Below are 24,814 nucleotides of genomic sequence, written 5' to 3'. Positions count from 1 at the left end.
GATTAACACTAATAACTTCATCAGTACAGAAGCGTGACCCTTTAAACGTATGTTCCTTTCCAGACGTTGCTTCCTAATTTTAGGGGGGTTTCATGTTGCTGAAAGTATCCGAACAATCATGTGTGGATATTTTGTAGTCAGAACTATTTGACCAAGCTCCAGGAGCGGCGTTTCACGCCCTACTTTGAGCATCGCCGGGGCCAGCTGTCGCCCTGGCTCCCTGCAGCAGTGCCAGAATCGTTCTGGCAGGATCACCGAAACTTCGCCTCCCACCGACCCGGCCGAAGGCAGGCAAAATGGATCGCCGCGAAATCACCTCAGAGGCTGACAAAACCCACCAAAATCGCCTCTCCAGCGTCACCGAAGAGGAAGAAGAACAAGATGCAGCTTACACAATTGTGACAGTTCTGGACAAAGTGGCCAACATTGTGGACAGCGTGCAGGCGAGCCAGAAAAGGATAGAGGAGAGGCACAGGGAGATGGAAAACGCCATCAAGACCATACAGATTGACATTTTAAAGCTTGCCCAGTCTCATGGCAATACAGGCTACACGGTGAACAAGTTACTGGAGAAAACCCGCAAAGTCAGCTCCACCGTAAAGGAGGTACGGGCACGCGTGGAGAGGCAGAGCGCCAGCGTGCGGAAGGTGGAAGCCAAACAAGTGGAAATGCTGAAGAAAAACAAATTCCGGGTCGTAATCTATCAGGTAACCATGAGCCTAATTTCTTGTAGTGCTATTATTTTGCCACCTCCTTGGTAGCTGCTGGTAGGCATCCATTAATGAACCAAAAGATGCCAACACGAGAGTTATTTTATGCTTTCTTTAACATTGTGTTCTGCTTCTCAGTGCCTTTCAGCATGAACCTACTGACGGCAGCACAGCCGGTCTATTATTAGTGCTGGTAGGTTTCTGAGCCAGTCGTGTAAGATTAACTGCAGATCAACAAGGACTATTTGTTGCCTCTCCAAAAGTAATATGAGGCAGGCCCTGTAAATCTTGTCATACAAACCATGCCTGACATTCATCCCTGTTATTTTTTTCACCGTATTAGGTAGAAGTCAAAATAGCGAAAGTGTTTCTGGGCTCCCTGGAACACTAATTTCAAAGCATACGGTTCATCTAACTTGCAGCATTACCCAGGTTTCCATGCTGCTGACAAATTGGGACTTTTTTCATTGTCTCAGTCTATAGCATTCTATGCACAAACTAAAGCTCAGACCCACAAACCCTTCATGACAGCAAATAGTATCTTGCATGCTCTGCCTTGCAAATGGTTTAACCCAGCACTGTTCTTCCAATCATGTTGGGCAAGCAAATCATGCACTTTTGTTCACTGACTTCATTGTAGGATGTTCTTTGTTCTTATAAATTATTGTATTTGAACAGAAGTTTCATGAAATGGCACCGTCTCACCCACATTCATACAAGTAGAGAGCCATTACTGGCAAGTGCTGTGAAACCCATTCGTTTAATGGCCTGATCCTAGCATTTGCCAAAACTTCCCAGCTCCCCAAGTCAATAGAAAGTAAGAGTGTTTAATCTTTTGCCAGAAGCACAGTTTCTCCTTCATACCAGAGTCCCTCAAGCTTCTTTGAAACGAGTCATATTCATCATTAGACATTCTTGAAAATGCCAGCCCTCATGAGGAACAAAATGCGCCCCCGTTGCCCAGCCTTACCCTGGTCTTGCAGCTGTTTGTACAGAAATAAGACTACTTGCAATGAATGGAGATGCATGTCTCACTAAGTATATTCACCACTGTATATAGCTGACAAATTCTTATCCGTAATCTAGCTTTCTTCTTAACTACTTCATTTTCTCCTGCTGGGAAGACATAGCTAAGAAAAAATAAAAGCTGAAGGTAGGAAATGTTATCTCTTTAATGGTGTGCTATTACCACACGCAGCCAAATTGTGCCTCCCAGATTTTCTAACTGAATGACTTACTATGGATATTCAGGAGAAAGCATGGCACAATTTGTCCTATTATTACAATTATCACAAGCTGCACCATCATGATGGAACAGAAAACAGGCACTTTTGCTTTTTACTTGCAAATCATTTCCCAGCTAAAGGTAACAAATATCTCCGACTCCCCTGGTTAATGGCGTAATGCCATTTTATTGATGGGCCTTTACCATAATGTTTCAACAGAGTCAATGCTTTGAAAATGTTTGTTCTTAGAGCAGTATTCATCACATAATGTAATTTTTTCTCCTAGCAAGACATGAGTTGCCATTTATTTAAAGTGTAGTAAAATATTGTGGAAATGGGTTTACACACAGCTATAAAGAACAGCTGTTGCTATTTTCAAATATTTCATACAAAAGGAGGCTCTCACAATGTGTACTTTCTCTAAGAATCACCTTCAGTTGGAGCTTCTGAACTCTGCTGGTTTTGCCAGACAAGAATGACCTGCACCATGTCCCATATGTTTAACTCTTAGGCAGAACTTTTCAGGAAGCGAAACAGCATTTTGGATTGCTGTCTTTCTAGCTTCCTCCTCCTACAGTAATTCAGAACTGCCATCATTTTGTAGACTGAAGAACCTTTTCCCTCATGCATGGAAGAGGAGCATATAGCCTGATCCCCTGACATTTAACACTTTCCTAGAGGAGGAGAGCTGCATTCCTCCACAAAAACTGGAACATGCAAAGTGGCCAAGAGCGTCCAGAAGATTTAGGGCATATGATCACTTCTGAAAGTGTCTTTCACACAAGTGCAGTGGTTTTCACACTGTTGATTTACACCAGTGTAGACATACCGCTGGAGTGCCAAGACCTGAATGACTGAAGCTTGGCTACGATGAGTGGGAGTCTGTTAATAGCTACAGAATCAGCATACTCCCATCACTGTATCTTACAAATGGGTATAACCAAGTTGTTTACTTGGTGTTTGTGAGTGACAGCTCATCTGTAATGAGATTTTTTTCTGATGAACCATTTGAGACATTGTGATGGAGCCAATGACCTGTGTGTGGCCAGCACTGAATGCCGATGTGGGTGAGCACACGTGGGGTTTAGTTTTAACTTTTGCCAGAACATCGTCAACTGAGGAAAAGGGAAACACCAATTAAATCCTAAAGATTTTCTTTCAAGTGGATAGCTTTGATCTTATCATTGATAGAAGGAGTAGGCAGCTTGAAAAGGATCATTGGCTGGAGGAGATTATCCCAAGAGACCTCAGCCATGATGAAAAGGTTTGGCAATATTATTGCATTAAAAAGAGACAAAGTGGTCATCCACAAGCATAATGATTAGGGAAATGGATAGCATTCATTTTTAAAGGGCCATATGGTTGAGGAAAAATTTATAGCAGGCAGCCCTCTTCCTGAAGCTGATTGTATGATTAAAAATGCTAGGTTACTTCAGAGTTTCTAGTGAGGTCTTTGACTCGCTATGTGCCTAAGGGCATAGTAGGGGGTGCAAAGTACGTTACAGGTTGTGCAGGTCCCTATTCACTTCTGGTCAGGTTAGTCTGAATAACCAGCTGTGAGAGCTATCATTTCTCTGCAGTCAAAGAGCATCTAACAATTTAACTCATTCTGGCTAAATTATTCAGAAATTAAGGGGATTTTTTTTTTTAATACTGAAAGAACTTGTTCCATTTGTTTTTCTGCAAGTCCTTCTTTGAATGTGAGCATATCAGCACCAGAAAGCCCATGTTACACTTACTGGGCTATTTTCTATCATTATTTTACATAAGCACCATAAATGAGTAGCAACTTCCTATGAAGGAACACCTGCATTTGTTTTACTCACTGCTGTCTGACAGTTAAAATTAGTGGACAGTCACAGTGGACATATCAGAAACCAAGTAAGGCTATGGCTTGACTGGCGTACACAGACATGTTACAATGAGTTTGTTTGCCTTGCAATTGCTCCATGACACACACACAAGGAGAGACTAGCAGAAGGAGCCTTGCATATGCTGCTGATATTATGCATAGATAAATTAAAATATAAGTGGCTTTTCCTGGCCACTGTCCTTTTGCAGCATAATGGCTTGGACAGTAAAAATGGTGAGATAGAAATAGAGACAATAATCTGAAAATCTGAAGTGAAAGCATTTCCATCCAAAGTGGCAGTAAAAGTCAGAGTGTCACGAGCTCAAGAGATGAGGTTGCAAACATGGGCTCTGTAAGACCTGTATTTGCCATCCATCTGCACTGTTTTAATTATAGCTATTCTGAGAAAAACCTGTGAGTAACCATTACATGAAAGGCAGCAAATGTCGCACTTCTATTAAAAAAAAAACCAACAAAAAACAAAGGAAACCATCTGAACTATTGTCATTCATCTGATGTCATTCGGGCATAAGAATGGCAGACTCAGAAGGGGCTCTGCAGAATGGTATCGTTAGTACCATGGAGTTGAATAGCTCACCAAGAGCAGATTGTGCTAGGTAACTAATATTTGATCATTTTTCTGTTTCATAGGAGCATGAGAGGTCCTAGCTGTTCTCATGTTCAGGTATCTGATAGCTTACCTCTTAACAGATAATCTGGAAAAACAACAGATGACAGTGGATTGTGTTGAAATGAGAAGTGAGGCTTGTGATGGGTTTCTAAAAGGGTTTGTTTCTAAGACTCTTTGTCAACTGTTTAGTATTTTCATTAAAGATCTTGGCACAGGAAAAGGTGTTAATACTAAAAAAATATGCTCAAAGTGAGGAGCAGCCAGTCTAGAGAAAGAAGTACAGACAAGAAACCAAGTCATCTTTAGAGCTGCTAATCTAAGTGTACACAGTGTCGGTTGCTGAACTTAGCAGAGGCCCTTGTTGTTAGTTTGTCTTCTGAGGCCCCATGGTTTGGAAAGGACAGAAAATGGTTTGTTAATTGCTCACAAGATGACTAATAGCCCACTTCATGGTGTGGCTCTTAAAAGAAGTGATACGTGTGCATGAAATGCTACAGGAAAGAGATTTCCCAAAATGATAGAGAGACTGCCAGTACCCTTGTCCACCACACTTCAGAGCCCACCTGTACTACCACATACAGCTCTGATCAACCCTGTTGAAGTAAGTTGTTGTTCAAGTAGAACAGGTTTGGAAAACAGCTACCAGGCCAATCAAAGCAATGGGTGCCCTCATAAATGAGGAGACCAGGAGGTCCTATCTTGGTTTAGTCCAGCAAGAATATATATACGGATGAGGACTCCAGTAAAGAACATTGTTAAAAGGATGACATGAGTGTAAGCTGTCCATGAGCCAACTCAGGTCAGAAACCAGAAATAGATTCTTAGTCCTGGAGACATGAGGATCTGGGCGAAGCCTTCTGCTAATGCTGATGGGGAGAGAGGAAAACCTAAATTGCTGTTGGAGTCTGAAAACTTAATTTAAAAAAGAGGGCATGGGTTGACTACCTGTGACAGCAGAGGCCTCAGACACAGAGGCCTCAGCAGCCCAATGACACAGGGCCTTTGTTGGAGCTTTGTGGCATAAGCCTTATAAATATTATTACAGCTGGGACAGGTAATTGCCTTTGCTGAGATTACAGAGAATAAAAGAAACCAAATAATTGCCCCAGAGAGTCCTTTGTTTGCAGTGTCAAGGCTGCTCCTTCAGTTCAAAGTGCTGAGCTGGCCCCATGCTGTGTGCCCAACCACTGGTGGAGTGGCCAAGCCAGCGCTGAAGTACTGGGGGCAGCCAAGACGATCATAAATTACCTGTGATTTTAAGAAAAAAACCCCAGCAAAAGAAAAACTATATTTCTAGGGATTTTCACAAGGAAAGAGAAGAAAAGGATATAAAATAAAAAAAAAAATAAAAAAGCAGCTGTTGGGCCATTTCTGTGTTCCTCAAATGAAATAGGTTGCATACTTCACAGGACTGTGTTCATGGCAGATTATAAACTTGACGCTACACCAATTGATCTGGTGTAACTGGAGTCTCCAGACCCGTTCCTTTGTGGTAATCCTCACAAGGGACAGGCAGTCGTCTTCTCAGGGCCACCATTGATTTTTCTTCACTTATTAACATTGAGTTCTGGAAACAACTGATGTTAATTTACATTTGCACTGGATGCAGTTGTTCAGGGCTTTTCTTGTGGTTGGCCTGCTAACTAGAGGAATTGCATAGCTGTCACATCTCTTCCCCATGGTGCTAGCGGCTGCCTGGAGTGACTTATTGACAGGAGCTGTGGCTGGCTGCTGTGGGCACACACGTATCTTCAGTGATACCCTTCACGCCAGAGGCCCAGATTCAGGAGTGGACTTGACTCTGGGGACACACAATTGACCTTTGTATTCTCATCACTATTGAAGATTGCTGAAGCTTTCAGTTATTCCTTCAGCACAGGAATAAAGTTCATCAGAACAGCACAGGCACAGATGGGAGGGATATGCGAAGTCATGAGCAGCAAGTTGAGAATTTGGGACAGGATCCATCATGCCAGGCATCAGACATCAGTAAAGCAGATGTTTGTGCATTTGGCCTGTAGACTCCCTTCAAACCAGCAGAGAAAAATATATGGAGCCTGATTCACCTGAGCTCTTGTAGGCATCTACATCTGGATACAGTTTCTACCTCATAAGTACTTGTTCTTTCCATTGAGTTGAAAGAGTGCAAGCTCATATGGAGACATGGTTATTTGGGCAGATGAGTTCAGCAGCTCCTGGTGGCTGCCTGGATTTCACTTGTGCGTAAGAGCATTTCCCTGCTCTAGCTAGTTTGCAAGACCAGTCACCTTGTGATGAATGAATGAACCAAAACATTGCCAAACATTTTTTTTGTCTTATCGCAGCTTTTGATCGCTCTTTCTTCTCCACTCACAAAGGGCTGGTATCTACAGATAAATTGGAAGTGAGAAATTGCACCAGTTTGATTGCAAACCTGTGGACTGACTTGCAGAGCTATTCCCTAGGCTCGCTCTATAAAACAATAGCAGAGCCAAGTAAGTGTGAAGCTTTAATGTTCCCCTGGAGCTGCAGCAGTCCTTTTTGTGCAGCATGTGGTGGCCTGGAGCCAAGGGTTTCTCAGAGTGATGTGGTACAACTGGGTACCGCTTGCTTGCTGCCTATAGCTTGCTGCAGTCAGATAATGAGAGAATGAGCTGGGTTTCTTTATTCACATTGTATGCACCTGGTTAAATTAATGAATTTCTGTCAGAATGTAAAGAAAAGGGATGTGTATTGGGCTTCACAAAATTGAAGGGGACTGACTGTTCAGGCCATGCTGCTTTTTCATTATGTAAAAATAATTCTAAATACAAGCAACAGCACTTGGCCATAAAGTCTTACGTGCTGAAGTGTTTATTCTCTATCATCATCTTTACTTGATAAAATCCCTTAGGTGCCCTTTTGAAATAATTCTGTTTCTCTCTCATCTGAGCAGCTTTTTGGCCTGATGGCAGAAATTTTGAAATGGCATATTTGCAGAAAAAAAATGAAAGGGTCGCTTGAGATTTGTAAAGCTTCACTCTGTCAGAATATGAGTAAAAGTACTGAATGATTTGTAATTGGTTATTCATCGGTGGTTTCGTATTGATTTAGAGAACAATTTCCAGGGGATGTTTTAGTGATTTACCTTGGCTGTCAGTTTGAATAACAACTCGTTCATTTAACATGCAAATTTCTAGGATTTTTTTTAAAACATTGTTTCCTGCCCATACGCTGCCAGTCATTTACATCACCAGTTGTCATAGACACAGCAGCAGCGCCAGCCTGGGTGCTGAGTGGCCTTCGACCACATTGCTGCTTCGTGCTCTGCTTTAGAATTGTCAGGTGATCACTAGTCCCATCTGTGCCCGTGTTAATCATCACCTGCACCTTCCCTGTCACACATCCCAGAGACGAAAGACCATTTGCCATGACCTTTTCCCTGTGCAACACAATGACTCCAAGTAATGGAGTTTCATCTGCCTCTCCTCCCCACTTATGCTGCTAGCAGTTTCTTTAGGAGCATTTTCAGTCTTTATTTTATATATACATACAATACATAATTTAATATAGATTATGTATGATTTTATTCATATATATAAAATACAATTATTTATCTTGTCGTTCTATTTTCATCTGTTTTTAATGGTAATTTAAAGAGGTTTATTCTGATAAAGTTTTAACTGAAATTAGATAATAGTTGAGAGCTGATAACTGTTGCCTTTATTAAAGCTTGTCAGAGTTACACTTTGAAGCTATTTGAAAAGAGAATGCAAAACTGGTTTGTAGTGTTTCTAGCATATATTTACATATAAGACAATATATATGATTTTTTTTCTCCTTGTCAACTCTAGAAGCCCAATCTGGGCTTTGAAATACAAACCCAGAATACCTGTGCCAAAAATAACATGAAAGGACAAGGGGAGTAAAGCTCTTGAACTGGCCACATCCATTAAAATGTTCTCATATCCCAGTTTTCTATTATTTTTCAATGGCATTATAATAAAACTGTTACTGAAAATCTTGGAAGTGTTAATGTACTTAAAGCCTTAGTATTATTGCACAGTGACACTGTCACTACTTCATCTAGTGAATCCAGTGAACGCTAAATTAGCAACACACCTTTTCTTAATGGAAATAATACTACTGCTGCTATTAATTATTGATCCCCCTGTGCTTACAAAGACAAACAGTGGAGATGTAGCTAACCAGTTTGTGAGGGAATTTTTTTAATAACGTTTTTTCCCTTGAACAGCGTCACTGACCTTGCTGAGGCCTGGCATTCCTCTTCCAGGAGCCCTTTTGGCTTATTTGTTCCTCAGTTCAGCAGTGAGAGAGAAAGCTGCTATTAGAGTTGACCTGATCTTTGCCAGGACACAACTGCAGCAAAATAGCTGAGACATCACTAAACAATTGGCTCTGCCATTTCCCTTCTTTGCCTGCCCAGCAATGAGAAGAGCCTGACTGGTTTTAAGGTTTCTGAGAGGTAAAAAAGTCAGCAACTTGGTCTTTGTGTGGTTTAAGGAGCATATGTGTTAGCCCCTTGCTCTGTTATATCCTATGGGAGAAAAATGCTACTGCTGTAATCCCTTCTGTGAGACCAGAAGATGCCAGCAATGCCTGCAAACTGGTCAGCACCTTCACACGTAGGCACAGAGGAGCTGGATTTTTGGCAGCCGATGAAGTTTGCAGAGCAAAAGGAGTGTATGAAGGACACAGACTACATCCCTTCAAAAAATCTTCTAATTGTGAATTAAATTGAAATGGAAGCAGCTTTGTGGCCTCTGTATTTCTCTCTCTGCGTCACTGAACTGCAAAGTTCTCCAGGTTTTCCCCTTATCACTGCAACCAGTGCCTTTGGTCCTTCCTCTGCTACCACAGAACCTGAAGCCTTTCTCCTTCCAGACCTTACTTCCATCTGCATACATGCATTTTTCCAAAATACTTCCACTTTCAACAATGCAACATCTAATCTGGCTCCTTTCTCCCCTCTTCCCTCCTATACGTATTCATAACACAGCTCCCCTCTTTTCAGCAGCCCTGGTACCTGCCAAAAGCGTTGGGTTCAGATCTACAAGCAAGGTACCTGAGCTACTGGTGTGTTTGCTGAGGACAGAGGTCATCTGGGAGGACAGACGGAATGACTCACAACACAGTGGGCTCCTCAGCAGAGAGCTTATTTCTTCATGTCTGAGTTCAGTTTCCTTCTCAAATTGGTGGAAAATGCCCAAATGTTTACATGTTTGGGAAGAGGCTGTGTAAGGATGAGAAGCTAGGAGGTCTATAATGTAAGCGTATATGCTACACTTGCACTAAAACAACACAACTTCTGAATCAACCACTTATATGACTGATTTCCTAACATTTTTCTTGGAGGAGAAGGAAAAAAAATTGTTTTGTTTTGAAAGGTTCAGGTCTATTTTCAGCGTGTTGAGTGGTGGAGTACCTGCTCAGATTATGGCCAACAAGCATACTTTGCAGGGTGCACCCTCTCCAGGTGCACCTCCATCTAGGAGGAGTGATGAAAGGGAAGGGAAATGTTCAGCTTCCATAGATTTGTTTCTTGGTTTCTCGTTCTGGCACATGATTGTCTTCTTTTTTTGGCCAGTTTCACTAATACTTTTCACTTTGGTAACATCTTCTGTCCAGAAATCTTGGGACGAGATAGAAACTCTCACTAATTTTTAGCCTTGCTGCAAGATGTGTGCAGAAACCAAGGGCAAAGAGAAAATAAGAGATTTGCAAAGATCCCTGTCAGGGTCTGTAGCAGAATGAATAATATTCCTCAGGACCTGCAGCTCTGGTTTCTGCATCTTGCCTACAAGGCCTTCTTCTCACACATTATTGTTCATAAGTCTTGATTCTAACACACGTGTGTGAAAGTTAAAGCATCCTCTTCTTTAGGTAATAGACTATAAAGATAAATACAGTAAAAATCTGGCAAACAATTGACAAAAAGTGCAGAAAAACTTGTTCTTCCAAAGGAAGACAGCTTAAACATTACAGAGAAAATAGTCTCTCTGCCTTCTCCCTTTTTAAAAGAAATCTTCATATGAACAGCATACCCTATTCACCATATAGTATTCATGTCTGTATGTACTGAAATTTCAGAACAGTAATTCTGGAAACATTTTTGTTACCATTTCAGCTGAAGGAGTGGGCTATAATTTGCAAACTTTGAGGAATTATTATCCAGCTGTGTTTTAGTTCATGTTCAGAAAAGAAGGGATTGTGTTTATATATAGAAGTCTTTACGTAATTAATGTTAATTTGCACATGTTAATGAAGATGATTATTAGCAAAGCATTGTACTTTTGTTCCTGCTGCTTTTGACAGATAAGTTGAATAACGTTCTGCTGTAATCAATGCACTATAATTCGTTCCTATTTTTTCTAAGCATTAAGAACTATTTTACTAGAGGGATTTTAATGAAGGCAAGGCATGATGATGGACTCTTAAATGGGCTTTATTTGCCAAATAGCTTAATGTGTTTTATCTTACATATTGTTAGTGCTCTGTAAAATAACATTAAACATGACTTTCTGCTAATGAGTCACAGTGAAAAATGACAGGCATCTTTTTGGACTGAAATAAGTTCATAGCGAAATATTCAGTAAGAATGACCCAAACTTAATGGGTTCACAACTTCTAAAGCCTTTCCTACTTTCTGCATCAAGATAATAATACCTTCTTCTTTTGGGAGAACACAGGAGTGCACATGAATAGTTAGGAGGGAAGAAGGGGCTGATATTGTCCATCTCATACACCTGCTACAAGTTATGGGTTTTCTACTCCGCATACACTAGTAGTGTATAGATATATATCACTAGACAGAAGTGATACGCTGACACTAAGCAACAAACTTGGGGCTTTGAGGAACCTGGTCTGGTGGGAGGTGTCCCTTCCCATGGCAGGGGGGTTGGACTGATGATGATGATCTTTAAGGTCCCTTTCAGCCCAAACCATTCTATGGTTCTGTGATACCTTACTTTGTTACAAGATGGTATTTCAGTTAGCATTAATTAAATAACTACAAGCCAACAAACAAAACACTTGAATCGCTGTCCTTGTAAAACGCACTTGCTGGAAGTTGACTCTCTGCTTTCATTCACAGGAGGAAACTGAGTGTCCTTCATCTCTCTCTGTTATCAAAGAGAGAACAGCCGGTGAAACTCTGGAGGATGATTTCTTCCCACCTGATGATCTGTCTTCTGATGAAGAATATTATATTGAAGAAAGCAAAGCAGCCCAGTTCAGGAAATCAGGCATGAGGCGCATAGATGATATCAGAAAGGCCTTTTCAAGGGAAAATATCCAAAAGACGAGACAAAATTTTGGCAAGAAGGTAAACAGGCTTCGAACTAGAATAGTGACCCCTGAGAGGAGAGAGAGGATCAGGCAGTCAGGAGAAAGACTGAGACAATCTGGGATGAGGTTCAAGAAAAGCATTTCACAAGCTGCCCCAACAAAGGAAACGTTTAAGATCTATAAAAAGAATAAGGAGCGAACAGGAGCCGAAGGTGAGGAGGGGATCCAGGAAGCTGGTGTGCACATTGCCACGGAGCTCGCGTCAGCAGAGCCCTTCACTGAAGAAATCTCTTACACAGAAGTGATCACTAAGGTAAAGAAAGACAAGAATGGTGCAACAAAAGGTGCTTCCCAGTCAACTGAAAAAGGAGTGTCAATCCCAGAAATCACTTTTAAGCAGGAAGGAAAAGAAGGAGGAGGAGGAGGAAGTGATGATGTCCCTTTGCTAGACTTAAAGCAATCTGCATAAGGAATCAATTAGCAAACACACCACACTATCCTCACTGAATGAGAGGTAACACAGTATGGTATTCACTCAGCTTTAGAAAAATGTGTGAATTTGTATTCAATCACAAAACATGTGTTGGTGGTGTTCTGCCATTTACGTGGGTGTCTGTAGTGTCATCTTCCTGACAAAAGCCAAGCCATGCAAACAGAATGAAGGGGCTCCCCCTCTGTCTTGCAGTGTGTCCATAGCCATCGTGAAGCCAAATGGAACTCGTATGTCAAAGGGAGCTGGAAATCTGCTGTATTTTCAGGATTGATTTAGCAGTCACTTTATAGTCTAATCACTCTCTTTAGTTTTATGTACAACAGCGTAAAAACATTTTTCCATTATCTTATACCAACTCCTCTAATCAGAAAACAAGAACAAAGCTTTTACTTCATATTAGCAAGAGGAAGAACTATGGAAAATGTTCATTCAGCAATACAAAACTTTTCATTTAAGGGCCCTCACTGAAACAGCAGAAAGAGGAAATTCCTGCTTTATTCAGGGTGTGACAAAATGTGGCAGGAGTTATAGGGTTTTGAGTAAACTGTGCTTCTTCTCAATGGAGAAGGAAAGCTCCTGAAATGATTAAAGATTATTTCCAGAGTTCTGGAAGAGGAAGGATTAATGTATGTAAGCAATGAATTTTCTGCACTTATGGAGTAAGTATAAAAAAGCAGAAGACACATTATGGAATAGCAGGAGGAAAAGAGATTGAGGTATCGTGTTCATGTTATGAAAAGGCAATTGTGAGAAAGGCAAGCGTATGAAGTAGTAAGAGAGAAATAAGGTTAATGCATGGGTTCTGGATAGAGGAAAAATTAGAATATTGCAACTCAACTTGAGATCTTTTAAAGAATTGATGCCCTATCCAGAGGATCATAGGGCTCATGAACATAACTGACCGGACAAGGGAACTATTTTGTTTTTCATTCTCTGTGCTTTTCCTGAACTTCACTGCAATTAAAATCTATTCTACAAAGCCTCTGATGTACAGGGCCAATCCATAACTCAATTCTCTGTTTCCTATCATTGTTATTGACCAGCCACAGCCTCAGGGATTATGAGACGGACACCCTTTGGAGTATGGAATGCTGTTTATTTGCAACACTCAGGAGCCAGAGCCCTGACATCAGATATGTTTGTAAACACGACCACTATGCTGACATGGGGTGCGGGACTGTTGCTCTCTTCATTCTTCAACAGAGTTGCCTTCAAAGCACTTATTTAAAGCAATGTTAGTCATTACTATCTGTGTGAAACTTGTACAATATTGCCAAAAGCTGTATGATTGTATTTAATATCTCAGATTCATTTTAACAGCAGAGCATAACTTGGTTATCTATGTACATTGTTTGAGGACTCCCAGCTAATTGTTCATCTATAATTTAAATATAATTACTTTGATTTCAAATATTCTGCCTGCTAGTTCTTTCATTTAGTCGGGGGTGGATCACATTTGAAGTGAAACAGCTTTAGCAATAGCAACTAAGGAACACTGGCTGGGGAAGGTCAATGTTACACTATGTCAGTGACATTTCAAATCAAATTAACGTCAGGTTGGAAGCAGCAACTCCACTGAATGGAAGGGCAGGATAGGGCAAGAGAGGAAGACATTTCTTTCAACAGTAAATTGTACATCTCCAATGTACATGTAAAAAGAATAAAAGGTTTTGCTTATAGAATAGTTTGGAGGATTTGTTTGTTTGGTTTTTTTTTTACTTGTTATAGGAAGTCTTTTCTGCAACCAGGTGACTGTATGTTCTTATTCCAGTCCTGTATAAAACTGTAGCTATCTTCAGTGAAACACTGTATGATTTCAAAGTTCAAATAAGCTATTTCTGTGCATCTTTACACAGCAGAACACTAAGTGCTAGAACATAATTGCCTCTAGATTTTCTTTATATAGCATTTAATGTTCTCATTTTACTTGATAAAGAAAGGAAGTGATGCAGTTTCCATGGAGCTTATCATGTAGCACTGCATATAACCTATATCAGGTATGGGTTTTTTAATGTTTACTTCTAAATTCAATTGTTCAAAGGATGGCTTCATAGAAAGTAGTGAGTTCTTCAGGTGCGCAAAGTATCTCAATGTACGCTCTTCATTCTAAGTTATTATCACTGTTACTGACTTGAATTGTACACATACCAAGAGATCAAAGTTAATTTGCTCCATATCTCCTCATACAGGTAGGGGAGAACATGATGGGTAACAACCTCAATTTCTATACAATAGCACAGCCTTTTCCTGCTTGAAGTCCCTCGTATCTTTTTCATATTTTCCAAAAGCAACGATCTTGAAGCCAAGTCCTTCACTCTCCTTAGAAACAAAATTCTCAATGAAATTGGTTGCTGTACAGCTGTACTGCAGGGAGGCCTGGTGTATATTTTTGGAACAGGTTGTTTCACTTAGTAAGATAATCTCACCGGCACTGTGTGTGAAACAAGTGCTGCTCCCAGCTCAGTGGGAGAAAAGGACCTGTCCCTGTCTGCTCTGTTTTCCAAGAACAAATCTGGCACTTTCTGCTTGGTTGTGGGTGGAAGTGTGAATATCAAACTTCCTCACGGAAAGAGCCCTGCAATTGCTAACTGCAGAGTAAAACTGGGTGTGGGAAAGGATGAACAACTTTCTTAGATGCCAGCTGAAAGGAAATGGAAGTGTTTATACAAAAATGGAAAGTGTTTACAAGGAGAAAAAAGGTGATTAACAAAGCATTCACCACAAGTCCTTCTTTCATATCGGCCAACAGCAATTTCTTTTGCTTTGATTTTGTGCTAGTGAAAAAAGCCAAACATGTTTTCTGCCAATAGCTGTGTCTATCAAAAAAGAAGTAGCAATCACCCTTCAATTGCAGGGCAGACAGCAATGGTGGTAACAAACAAAAATTACTTCAGCCATTTCAGGTGAATCCACTCCCAGAAATGGTCTGTGTGTCTTCTACTATTTTTTAACCAAAATGATGCAAAATACAGGATAAGAGGTTTGAATTTGCAGGATTCAGGTACTAACACCAACAGAGCAAATACTGACAGAGCCAAACTGGTGTTCAGATGCGTTTACTCTAAGAGTTTCAGAACTTTTTTCTTGCTAATAATGGAGGATGCACACATCTTCCTTATGATGGGATATAGGTTTAGAAATTAGTTAATGTGTGCAAAGGCCGCTACTTGTGCAAAGATAAACATGCCTGTTTGTATAACTTCTATGGTTGTTTGCACAAACAAGTGACTATTCAATGAAACGGTGACATCTATTTGTAAAACCACCCAGTAAGTTTACAAATGCAAAAATCAAAGGAACTGTGCATTGGAATACACCAGATAAACATAAAGTTTTACCATATGTTTAATTCAGTTTTCATTACAGCTTTAATAATGCTATGGATGATAAATTTTTAACTACAAAGTTGACTTTAAAAAGACTTATATTATGAAGAAGTTTTGTATTAAGAAAAGACAACATCTACAAAAGAACCACCACAAATGTTAGAGCAGTTGTGACTATCATAAGCACTTTGTTCCTAGCATTTCCATCATGAGCAAGCTAGTTGATTATATTTTCTGCTTTATAACAGTTGTCAAATTTTACATCTGCAACTGTTTTCCCTCTGATATTCCTAGGTTAAATACATTTAGGTTTTTTCTGTGAACAGAGTAAACTGATCTATGTGTAATTAACACAATCTCTGTATGTCACTTGTTAATTCCCATACCGCTATGAGAAGGTAGCCACCACTTTGCCAACAACAACAGAAGTCCTACTGGCTGCAGATTAATCTTCCTTGGTGGTTCCTTCTTCACAGCTATCTGTGTGTCCTTATTTTGAATTGCAGAGCAGTGCAACTCCCCGTAAAGTCCAGTGATCAGGATTCTGCATTGTTTTCAGATACAAAGAGAAAATGTATGTCAGATCTGTTCTCCGAGGCTTTTTGTAGACAGGGCAGCAGTACACACTTCCTTCTTGCTTCTTTGGATCATGTAGTGCTGTTGTGCTAACAGCATACACATGGACTACAGGAAGACTTGTGAAGAGCACCTGAAAATATTAAAAGAAAGGTAGGGCTCAGCATTAGAGAAGCAGGGTATGGTGTCTGAACTCCAAACGCTAGAACTGCATTCAGTAGTAATGGCCTTCAGCAAATGCACCAGTGTCTCAGCAGAGGTACGCACAAGAACACAAGTCCTGTGCTTACTACTACATAGACCCTAACTTTAAGCCAGTGGCAGCTCAGGGAGACTGGAAGAAAAGAAAAAAAAAGCAGCAGAAACCTGGAAAACTGCATATCATGGAAGTAGATGGAAAAACAACAGGGTGGTTCTAGGAGAGGGAGAGACCTTTGGTTTTTTTCCCATCCTTTGCCCTTTTGGCTATTGTGCCCTGTTCTTTCCCCACTTCCTGTTCGCTGAATGGCAGGACTGGAGCTACACAGGGCAAGCTGTATTTAGCAAGCCTTTCTGTTAGCTCTTCGCTCCCAGCAGTAGAGCTTCAAAGATCCAAGTTGTCTCTTGGGTCCTTATCCAGACTAGAACACCTCAGATCTTCCAGCAATATAAAGTATTCATTGGCAGGGGTGAAAGACCCAAACCCAAGAATAACAATGGAGGCTCACTGAACACTCCAGAGCACTTGTATAAACTCCATGTTTGAAAGTGTCATTTGACAAACCAGGCAACAGCTGTCACCAGAAGCTACAGCTGGCAAGGTTTGTTTTGGAGAAGTTTGCTCTCAGCCAGACACAGAAGTGTTTTACCTACAGAGAGGAATTACCTCAACTCCCATTCCAGGACAGTTAACACTGGTTTGGAAAAAGTCAATGGCAGCTTTCCCTGAGCAGTGACCACAGCATCTAATCACTGCTCCATAGCCGGGTTTTCAGTCTGCCTAGTCACATCACTAAAAAGTAACTCCATGCATGGATAACTGAGCATAAGCCCAGAACTAGTACTCTTCCCCCTATTCAAGAACAAATGCCAGGGATTTCTGGTCATCCAAACACTGACCCCTGCAGCAGCTGTCATCAAACCCAGTCCTGGGCTTTGGAAGCTGTGATAGGGTCCCACTTGCTCATTCAAAAGAAGGCTGATTATGTATAGAAACAATTTTATTCAAACATAGCTTTGCTTCTGAGCCCACTGAAGCCAAGAAGCCCAGCATCTGGTCTGCTCTAGTGTGGCACATCCCGAATTCATTTTCTGACAGAAGCCTTTGCATTCAGTTCTGGTAGGTTCATCCCCTGTCCTCTTCCCAGCCTTGCTAGTGATTTAACTTCTTAAAACCTGTTGTGAAGCCACTGCTGCAGGCACTCAGCACTCTTTCTGGTATTCTCTGAGCACACCATATCATGCCACAGTCAGTCATGCTCACTTGATCCTTACCTTTGGTGCAGACTCGACCAGCTTACTGTTTCTGCGGTCCCAACCTGCTCCTTCGAGGAAAAGGCCACATATGTAAACCCCACCAATGTCAGCAGGAGGAGGGCCAGTAACATCTTCTTTCATCATCTTGGTCACTTCATTGTGTAAAACAACACTGTCAAGTGCCCACCCTTTTGCTAAATTCATGCGAGTTGTCTCTTGTCTCATAGCAGTTAGGAATCCCTAAGCAGATTGAATATGACATAGAGGGTTTTTAAAAAACTTTGAATTTATATATTTCCAACTTTTTTCCCATATAAGTGACATCAGCACTAAAAAAAACTCATCCCACAGAATCTCACGTACATATAAAAACAAATTCAGTAGTGTAAATCTAGTGCTTTCCTATACTTTCCCAGTATCATGCATTCTTATACACTTGGTGTGCATGTGTTGGTGCTAAGAAGCCACTAAGTTGGCTTATTTAACATATCAGAAGTTGCATGTATAACTCACCTTACGTGCCTACTTTACAACCAGCCAGATGAAGAGACACTTAGAAATCTGCCAGATTAATGTGTTTTGTGAGGTTCCAAATAGAGATAATTGCTAAGCCACAAATAACACTGGTATTTCATGTGCTATATTACTCACCTTTTCTTATACCAACATTGCAAAAACACTTTTCAGTGAACAAATCATGAAGCCTTTTACAGAACACAAAGGAAGTAAAAAGTGGAATCATGCAATTAAATAGTGAAATGCCTCTGTCACTTTGCTCAGTGCAAAGCCTTAACATACTACAATAGTGTGCTTTTGTAGGCACCAGCAAAATAAGCTCACAGCACTTCAGCAACACAGAATGAAGGTGACTCTCTGAAGAGCTACAATCTCACAATACGGTTACAAGTTGTCACAAGACAAGCCAGGCTGAAGATCCTGATTGGTTTCTCTCATACAGCCGACTGCCATGTGCACACACACCGCAGTCCATGGGAAGTACCTTAGACCTAAGAGACAGGAGGGTAGACTGCTTTGCACTTCCAGTGGGCGTGCTGTGGATGCACATCTTATCTTACTCTATGGAAACCCATTTGCATAGACATGGGGCAAAATAATAAAACACAGAAGTTGAAGATGCAAGAGCAACAGGCATTTACTGAGAAGGATAATAAGGAAGGAAGGAGTTTCAGGACAGATTTCAGAACAGAGAAAGAAAGTATGTGGAGATAGAGGTGGGAAATAGAGACACGTGCAGAACACAAAGGTGGGTATTGCCAACAGCACAGCTAGGACAAAATCAGGAGCAATGAGTGAATTGAACAAGCTTTTTATTTTTATTCACTTTCACAGTGCAGGATGCTCTGTTGAGCTACTGTTAGAACCACATGAATGGGGAAAAAGGCAGATGTGGAAACATTAGCACGTTGGTCTACTGACCAACCCCCAATGCAGGGGGTCAATCTCTGGCTGCTGGGACTGGAAGGCTTGCTGCGTGTGCTAATCACGTCATAGCTACACAATGCCCTTCAAATTATGAGAACGTGAGGTGACATTCATGAATTCAGATGTTTCAGTCCACTGACATTGGTTGCTTCCCATTAATATCATTCCAGAGACCCCAGGACAAGTGTTTTAAAGAGGTTTTGTGATAGCACAGATAATTGTAATTGCATTTGAAGTAGCTGAGAACTGTAGCATATAGCTAAGGGAGACAGGATTAAAGGCCAAGTTCTTTTATCAGAAATGCCATTAACTGAAAGCAGAATCCTTGTAGTTAATTTGTAGAATTTTAATTTGTAGAAACATGCTACTACCAATAGCTTAAAATACACCAAGTGTTCACTGCCAGAAGGCCCCAGAGGCTACTGGATCCCAGATAAACTGAAATATTAAAGACAGAAGAGCCTGAAGAGGACAGGACAGAGCAATGACTGTATTAAGGGAATCAGTTCAAAGGCACTGTGGAAACACTGGGATAAAAGTAAGCTCAGAGCTGTAAGTTGTCTTCAGAGATAAGATTTAGATTGCAGACTACTCTTACAGAGATGGCAGGACCTATATGCTGTCTTTAAGGGAACTTGTAACACTTCTCTGCTCATTTGAATGAATCTTAGACAGTGTTTAAAGACTACAGCTGTGAGCTGGAGCCTCAGCTGGGTGTCCCAGAGCAGGCAAATGGCACAATAAACAGCAAGAAAGATTCAAGTGGCTTGAGGTGCTGCGGTATGGCTGAGGGTTTGGCTCCCCCCAAAACTTTCTGTCAGGGACGTAATGGACCAATTGCCATGATTTTTGTTCTCATTTCTGGTAATCTTTGCCATATTTTGTTTGGTTGGTTGGTTGGGGTTGGGGTTTTCTTTTTGGAGGGACAATTCTGAGATTTCAGAAACAGGGAAAATTATTTATTCTTTCATCCCTTGCCTTTTCCTGAACTCCTCCCTGGGCTGTTCACTGAAGCCTGCTAAATCTTTGTCCCTTTGCCTTCTAACAGAAGGCAACTAACTAACTATGAACTTTGTAGTGGGTGAGAAGTAAGCATCCATGGAGGCTATGAAGTATGGAAATCATTAAAGTCTATTGGTTTCACAATCATATTCTCTCCTTTACCTTGCCTAGCAGGTTCCTTGTTTGTTGCTTACTTTGCAATTTCTACAGTGAGCAAATTAAGGCAGGTTTACTAGAACTAAGTGGGCACTGAGGAGTGGAGACATTGTACTTCATACTCTTATTAGTATTCACATTGCTTTGGCTTCTAAGGGTCTTAGAAATGACTGAGAGTTCATCATACTAAGTACTATACAATCAGAAATATAGTTCTACCTCACAGGGCTTAAAATCCATATAAAGGACAAGCGGCAGCAACTGGATACAGAGATGCAAATAAGGAAACAATAAAAGAGTATCAGCCACAATATGGAAGTTGGGAAACAGAATTGAGACACGTATAGTGTCAGGTTTTCTGCAGAAAGCATCCAGTGACATCAGATTAACTTCCAGGAGAGAAAAAAAATCATGGCATTTCTTGTTTTGTTAACCCCAGTTATCTTGGCCCAATGCAGACACACATGGGAAATCAGGTTTCTTTCATGTAGAAGCCTGAGCCTGCTCTCATTTGTATCACTATAAACGAAGATTAACTTCTGGGAAATTACTGAATTTATGCTAGTGCATAAACAGTCCAAGAGAAGGCAGAGTCAGGTCTTATATTTTTTATTGCCAGAATGCCTCATTCTCACAGTGTCATAAATCTACTTTATTGTCTTGTGTTACCCATGGCATTCATCCATTGACTATAAAGCAAACAGTGAGATCTGCGGAAGCAGGCAAATTACAAACTACTTAGGAGCTGCATTTTATCTCACAAATAAAAGGATTTTTCTGACAATTTCTCAGGTGTTACAAACAACCCATTAGAACTGCAGCACTAATACTTCATCACCTCAACTTGCTTGAGAAGATGAAAATCAATTAATTAATTAATATAAAATAAATTAATATAATAATAGTTCATTAAATAGAAAAGGAGTCTTTGCTTAGGTGAATTTCTTGTAGAATGAGCCACTCCCACACCTAGGATACAGAAAATAGAGATTATAATAATAACCACCTGATTCCCTTAGCTTGTGATTGTCAGCACAAATAAAATTTTAGATCAGGTAAGCACATCTCTTTCAGGGTTGTTTTTTTTCTCTGCACATTATGTATTTAGGGACTTTTAGAACTACATGTTATTAAGTGTTTAATTTTTGTATTTCTGAAGACCTTCTCACTTACTATGGTCTATTAAAACACAACTTGTTTGGTGACAATTTATTCTGATTATTTGGCAGCTGTTTTGGGACATCCAGATGTATAGAACCAAAAAAATGTAGGATGCCCAATTTGGGCTGGAAAAATTTAAGAACTGACACAACTCCAAAGAACAAAAAAGACAGCTAAAGTGGCCAGTACAAAATCTGTATCAGATCTTGCTCATCTGTAGTGCAAAAGCAGACACTAACAAAACCAAAAGCCTATTAGGGTTGTATCCAGCCTGATCATTGCAAAAATGACTTATAAATATTTTAGAGTGCCACTATCAAAGCATGTGTGTATGCATGATCATTTTATTAAAACTCCTTCTCCTCTCCTTCATACTTTTGCTTGGGAACCCTTTGCTCAGGGATTCTGTGAGCACACTTCTATGTTATAAAGTGGTAACAGCAGACAACTGACACAGGCGGGATAGATGATAGATGGACATTTCCCAGCAGTAGTCCTAGAGAATATTTGCCACTGTTGCTTTCTCTATTCTAGGCAGCTGTTTCAGCTAGCTTTTGCATTGCTAACAAGTACTGAGATTAAAATAGATCTTTAAAATCGCTTTTTGCTAAGACTTCACAGAAACCTGTTGGCTGGATACTCTCACAATGACTCACTTCCACAACTCGCACTTCCCACAAACATCTGTGAATCATAAAAAGGTTTAATGAATGTGGATAGCTGTGCAAAGAAATTACATCTCATCTAGGTATGTATACTTTATTTCTTTTAACTCTGTTCTCAGCTGTTCCCTTTTTTCTGTTTCATTTTGTGCCAGGTTTTTATTTTAGATCATTGCAGGCGAGAGGCTGTATTTTTTAATATCTCTCTGCAGACTAAGTCTGGCACAATTCTGGGGTGGTATAAATAACAAACCTTCCTTTTCAAGGGACTGATCTGCAAGGATTGAGAGCCAAGTCCAAATCTCTTCTTCCTATGTCCAAGTTTTGAAACTTACCTTGTTTTGTACTCAAAAGAATCTTCATAAAACGAATGAAAAAGAGATTACAGAGAAGGGGAAAATGGAGGCTAACACTGAAACGTGGAAAGATGTATTTACCCAATTTCCACACTATAATTAAAGCCACCAGAAGATGCATTCTATTACTTCACTAACTTTATTTTGGTCTAGCAAATTTTTCTTGAATAGATATTGAAGTTACTTTAACGTACATTTATGCAAAAAATTGAATTTAGACTATATTATAATCACGATTGAGTCCAGTTGACGTTCTCTCAAGGTCTAATTTAACTGTTACATAGGAATTAGAAAAATCAATCTGGCAATCTTACCTGTGGATTAAAGAACCCTGTCATCCAGAACTGGTTTGGTCGTCCATCCTGCAGCCAACTGCTGAACTGTTGGTTTCTTTCAAGAAGCTCAGTAAACCAAAATCCTAAAGTAGCTGACTCCCAAGAAATCCTAAACCATAGTTTTGGAATTCTAGCATCATACATGTTATCTAAAGCATCTTGCAGTTCTTCTGACATAATTATGGTTCCTGGAAGATAAGTAAAACATTCAGAATGAACTTTCCCCTAGCTTGCAAAGGCAATTAAAACTTCCAAATGACATTCTGAGTCTAATAAACTCTCTTTTGTTGTGCCTTAATTGCACATCTGTTGCACTGAAGTCTTATCAGTTTGCAGTTAATTTGCTCAAACTTATAAGACTTAATTCAAAGCTAAAGGTGACAAGATAAATGATATTTCTTCTTCTGTTTTGATCAGAAATTTAAAACAATTTAAACAACTCTTTCTCCCTACACACAATATTTATACTCTCTGTATTCACTGTGTTTAGAATGTGATTAATCATTTAAAACTTTCTAATATATTGTAATGGTTCCTACATACATGATCAATGATAGAGATATACTGTGTAACTCATCTATATCCTAAGCATATATTCATTAAATTCACTGTTATTAATGATAGCTTTGTACATTTCCTTTATCAAGATTCTCAGTGGGAAAGAAGTACGTACAATAAAGCTAGAGGCAAGGTTTTTTTTTTCAGTGACAGTGCATACTCACTTATTCCATGCATAGTACTGTTGCCTTCATTAAAATATTGGCATTTATTCAGACAGTGAATTTTCAGTGACACCATTCCATGTGCCAGAAGTTCCTACATCTTATCAGTTTGTACTGTCAATAGCACTGAGAGCTGGCACATAGCTATGCCTCAGGGTATCTCCTCTATTCCAGCTAAAAATATTTTAAATTATAGAAACTGGTCCGGTAGTCCCCATTCTGGTTAAATGTTCTTGTAATACCAATGTTCAATGTCTCAACATACACACAACTGCTGTAACTGCCACAAGGCGTACATGAAATACCAAACAGAATTAGGTGGCTTCCACCACAGACAATGGAAAGGAACAAGAAGTGACCTGGGTGACTGCTAACAGGAATCGCAGTGGCCCATCCAAACATACCTGTATGGAAATGTGGCCTGTAATAAGTAAGCATTTCAAATCCCTTCACTCATTGAGGTTGGCAGATCTCCAGGTCAGGGAAAGGAGAAGAATATCCAGAAACCAAACACCAGTTTTTAATTTAGAAGAACACAGCGGCCAAACTAAACACTTGTGTAACAGTGTGTGAAAATCTGGTACTTTCTACTACATAGCAATGACAAATGAACTTCAATTTCTTCTGGCAGATAATGACCTGCTTTCATTTATGTGTTCCTCCTTTTGTGCAACAAATGCTAAAATCATCATAATTATAAAATCATCAACTTTTACAAAACTGCAAATATTAAAAAATACTGCCGATGTCCCATTCCCTGTAATGGCTTCATAGTCAGGTTCAGAATCAAGTTTAGGGACAGCTAAGAGTCTATAACACAATTAATAAACATTCTCTCAGGGTATAAATCTTCTCTAATATATAACCATGAGCACAACATTTAAGAAAGAAGCCACTCTGTCATTTCCCCTTTGCCTAGAAAAATGCAATATTAAACCATACACTCTCTGGAGACAGAAAAAGTGAAAAAAATTCGTGCAACACATGTTGGTTTCAACTTTGGAGCAACTGTAGTCAGGGCAGAGAACAAGTGAAGAGCATCCTGTTTGAGTCCTGCAGATCACTACCATCTGAACTAAGAAAGAAATAACTCTTTCATCTCTGGTCCGTCCTTTTCAGGCCAACTTTCTTCTGCAACAAGGTTTGTGAGAGAGCCATATTTCCTTCTCTATCCTTGAGGGGAGGCTGGAGCTTTTCAAATAGGGAGATATAACCAGCCTCTGCCCTGAAGCATGGTGAAATCTCTTAGGAAGTCTGCCCGTTATGACTCAGAACAGCTGCTGAGGAGACTAAGCCAGAGAATTCTTGAGGATGAGCTATGTTCACAGTTCTGGCCTTGCCCATAGAGCTGCATAAATATTCCTAGTGAGTGGGTGTCATCTCTGGCAGTAGGCATACAGTGCTTGAATTTCAGCACTGAATGAGATCTGTGGGTGTTGGGA

General features: G+C 40.2%; 2 protein-coding genes across 2 annotated transcripts in view; one reads left to right on the top strand and one right to left on the bottom strand.

Annotated features, from left to right (window-relative positions):
* Window positions 1-284: 284 nt before the first annotated feature.
* MURC (muscle-related coiled-coil protein) lies at window positions 285-12,154 on the top strand. Its single transcript, XM_010181323.1, has 2 exons — window positions 285-707; window positions 11,492-12,154. The coding sequence occupies exons 1-2, from the start codon at window positions 297-299 to the stop codon at window positions 12,152-12,154; spliced, it is 1,074 nt and encodes a 357-aa protein (XP_010179625.1). The 5' UTR covers window positions 285-296.
* Window positions 12,155-15,504: 3,350 nt separating this feature from the next.
* The window catches only part of LOC104538205 (dynein heavy chain 8, axonemal-like), a gene marked incomplete at its 5' end in the record, with an annotated part of 60,691 nt that continues 51,381 nt past the window's right edge, over window positions 15,505-24,814 (bottom strand). The window contains 3 exons of the mRNA XM_010181324.1: window positions 15,505-16,213; window positions 17,554-17,775; window positions 22,630-22,838. Of these exons, the coding sequence (XP_010179626.1) occupies window positions 15,995-16,213; window positions 17,554-17,775; window positions 22,630-22,838 (650 nt within the window). The remainder of the gene's footprint in view (window positions 16,214-17,553; window positions 17,776-22,629; window positions 22,839-24,814) is intronic.

This window comes from Mesitornis unicolor, unplaced genomic scaffold (genome assembly GCF_000695765.1).
Source record: "Mesitornis unicolor isolate BGI_N332 unplaced genomic scaffold, ASM69576v1 scaffold3433, whole genome shotgun sequence".
Classification (NCBI taxonomy): domain Eukaryota; kingdom Metazoa; phylum Chordata; class Aves; order Mesitornithiformes; family Mesitornithidae; genus Mesitornis; species Mesitornis unicolor.
This window is presented reverse-complemented; position numbering and strand designations above follow the sequence as displayed.

Bases quoted from the DNA above. Each gene is read 5' to 3' on its own strand.
- MURC (XM_010181323.1), top strand. From the start codon at position 297: ATGGATCGCCGCGAAATCACCTCAGAGGCTGACAAAACCCACCAAAAT. The intron at 708-11,491 runs GTAACCATGAGC...TTTCATTCACAG, and splicing joins TCCGGGTCGTAATCTATCAG to GAGGAAACTGAGTGTCCTTC.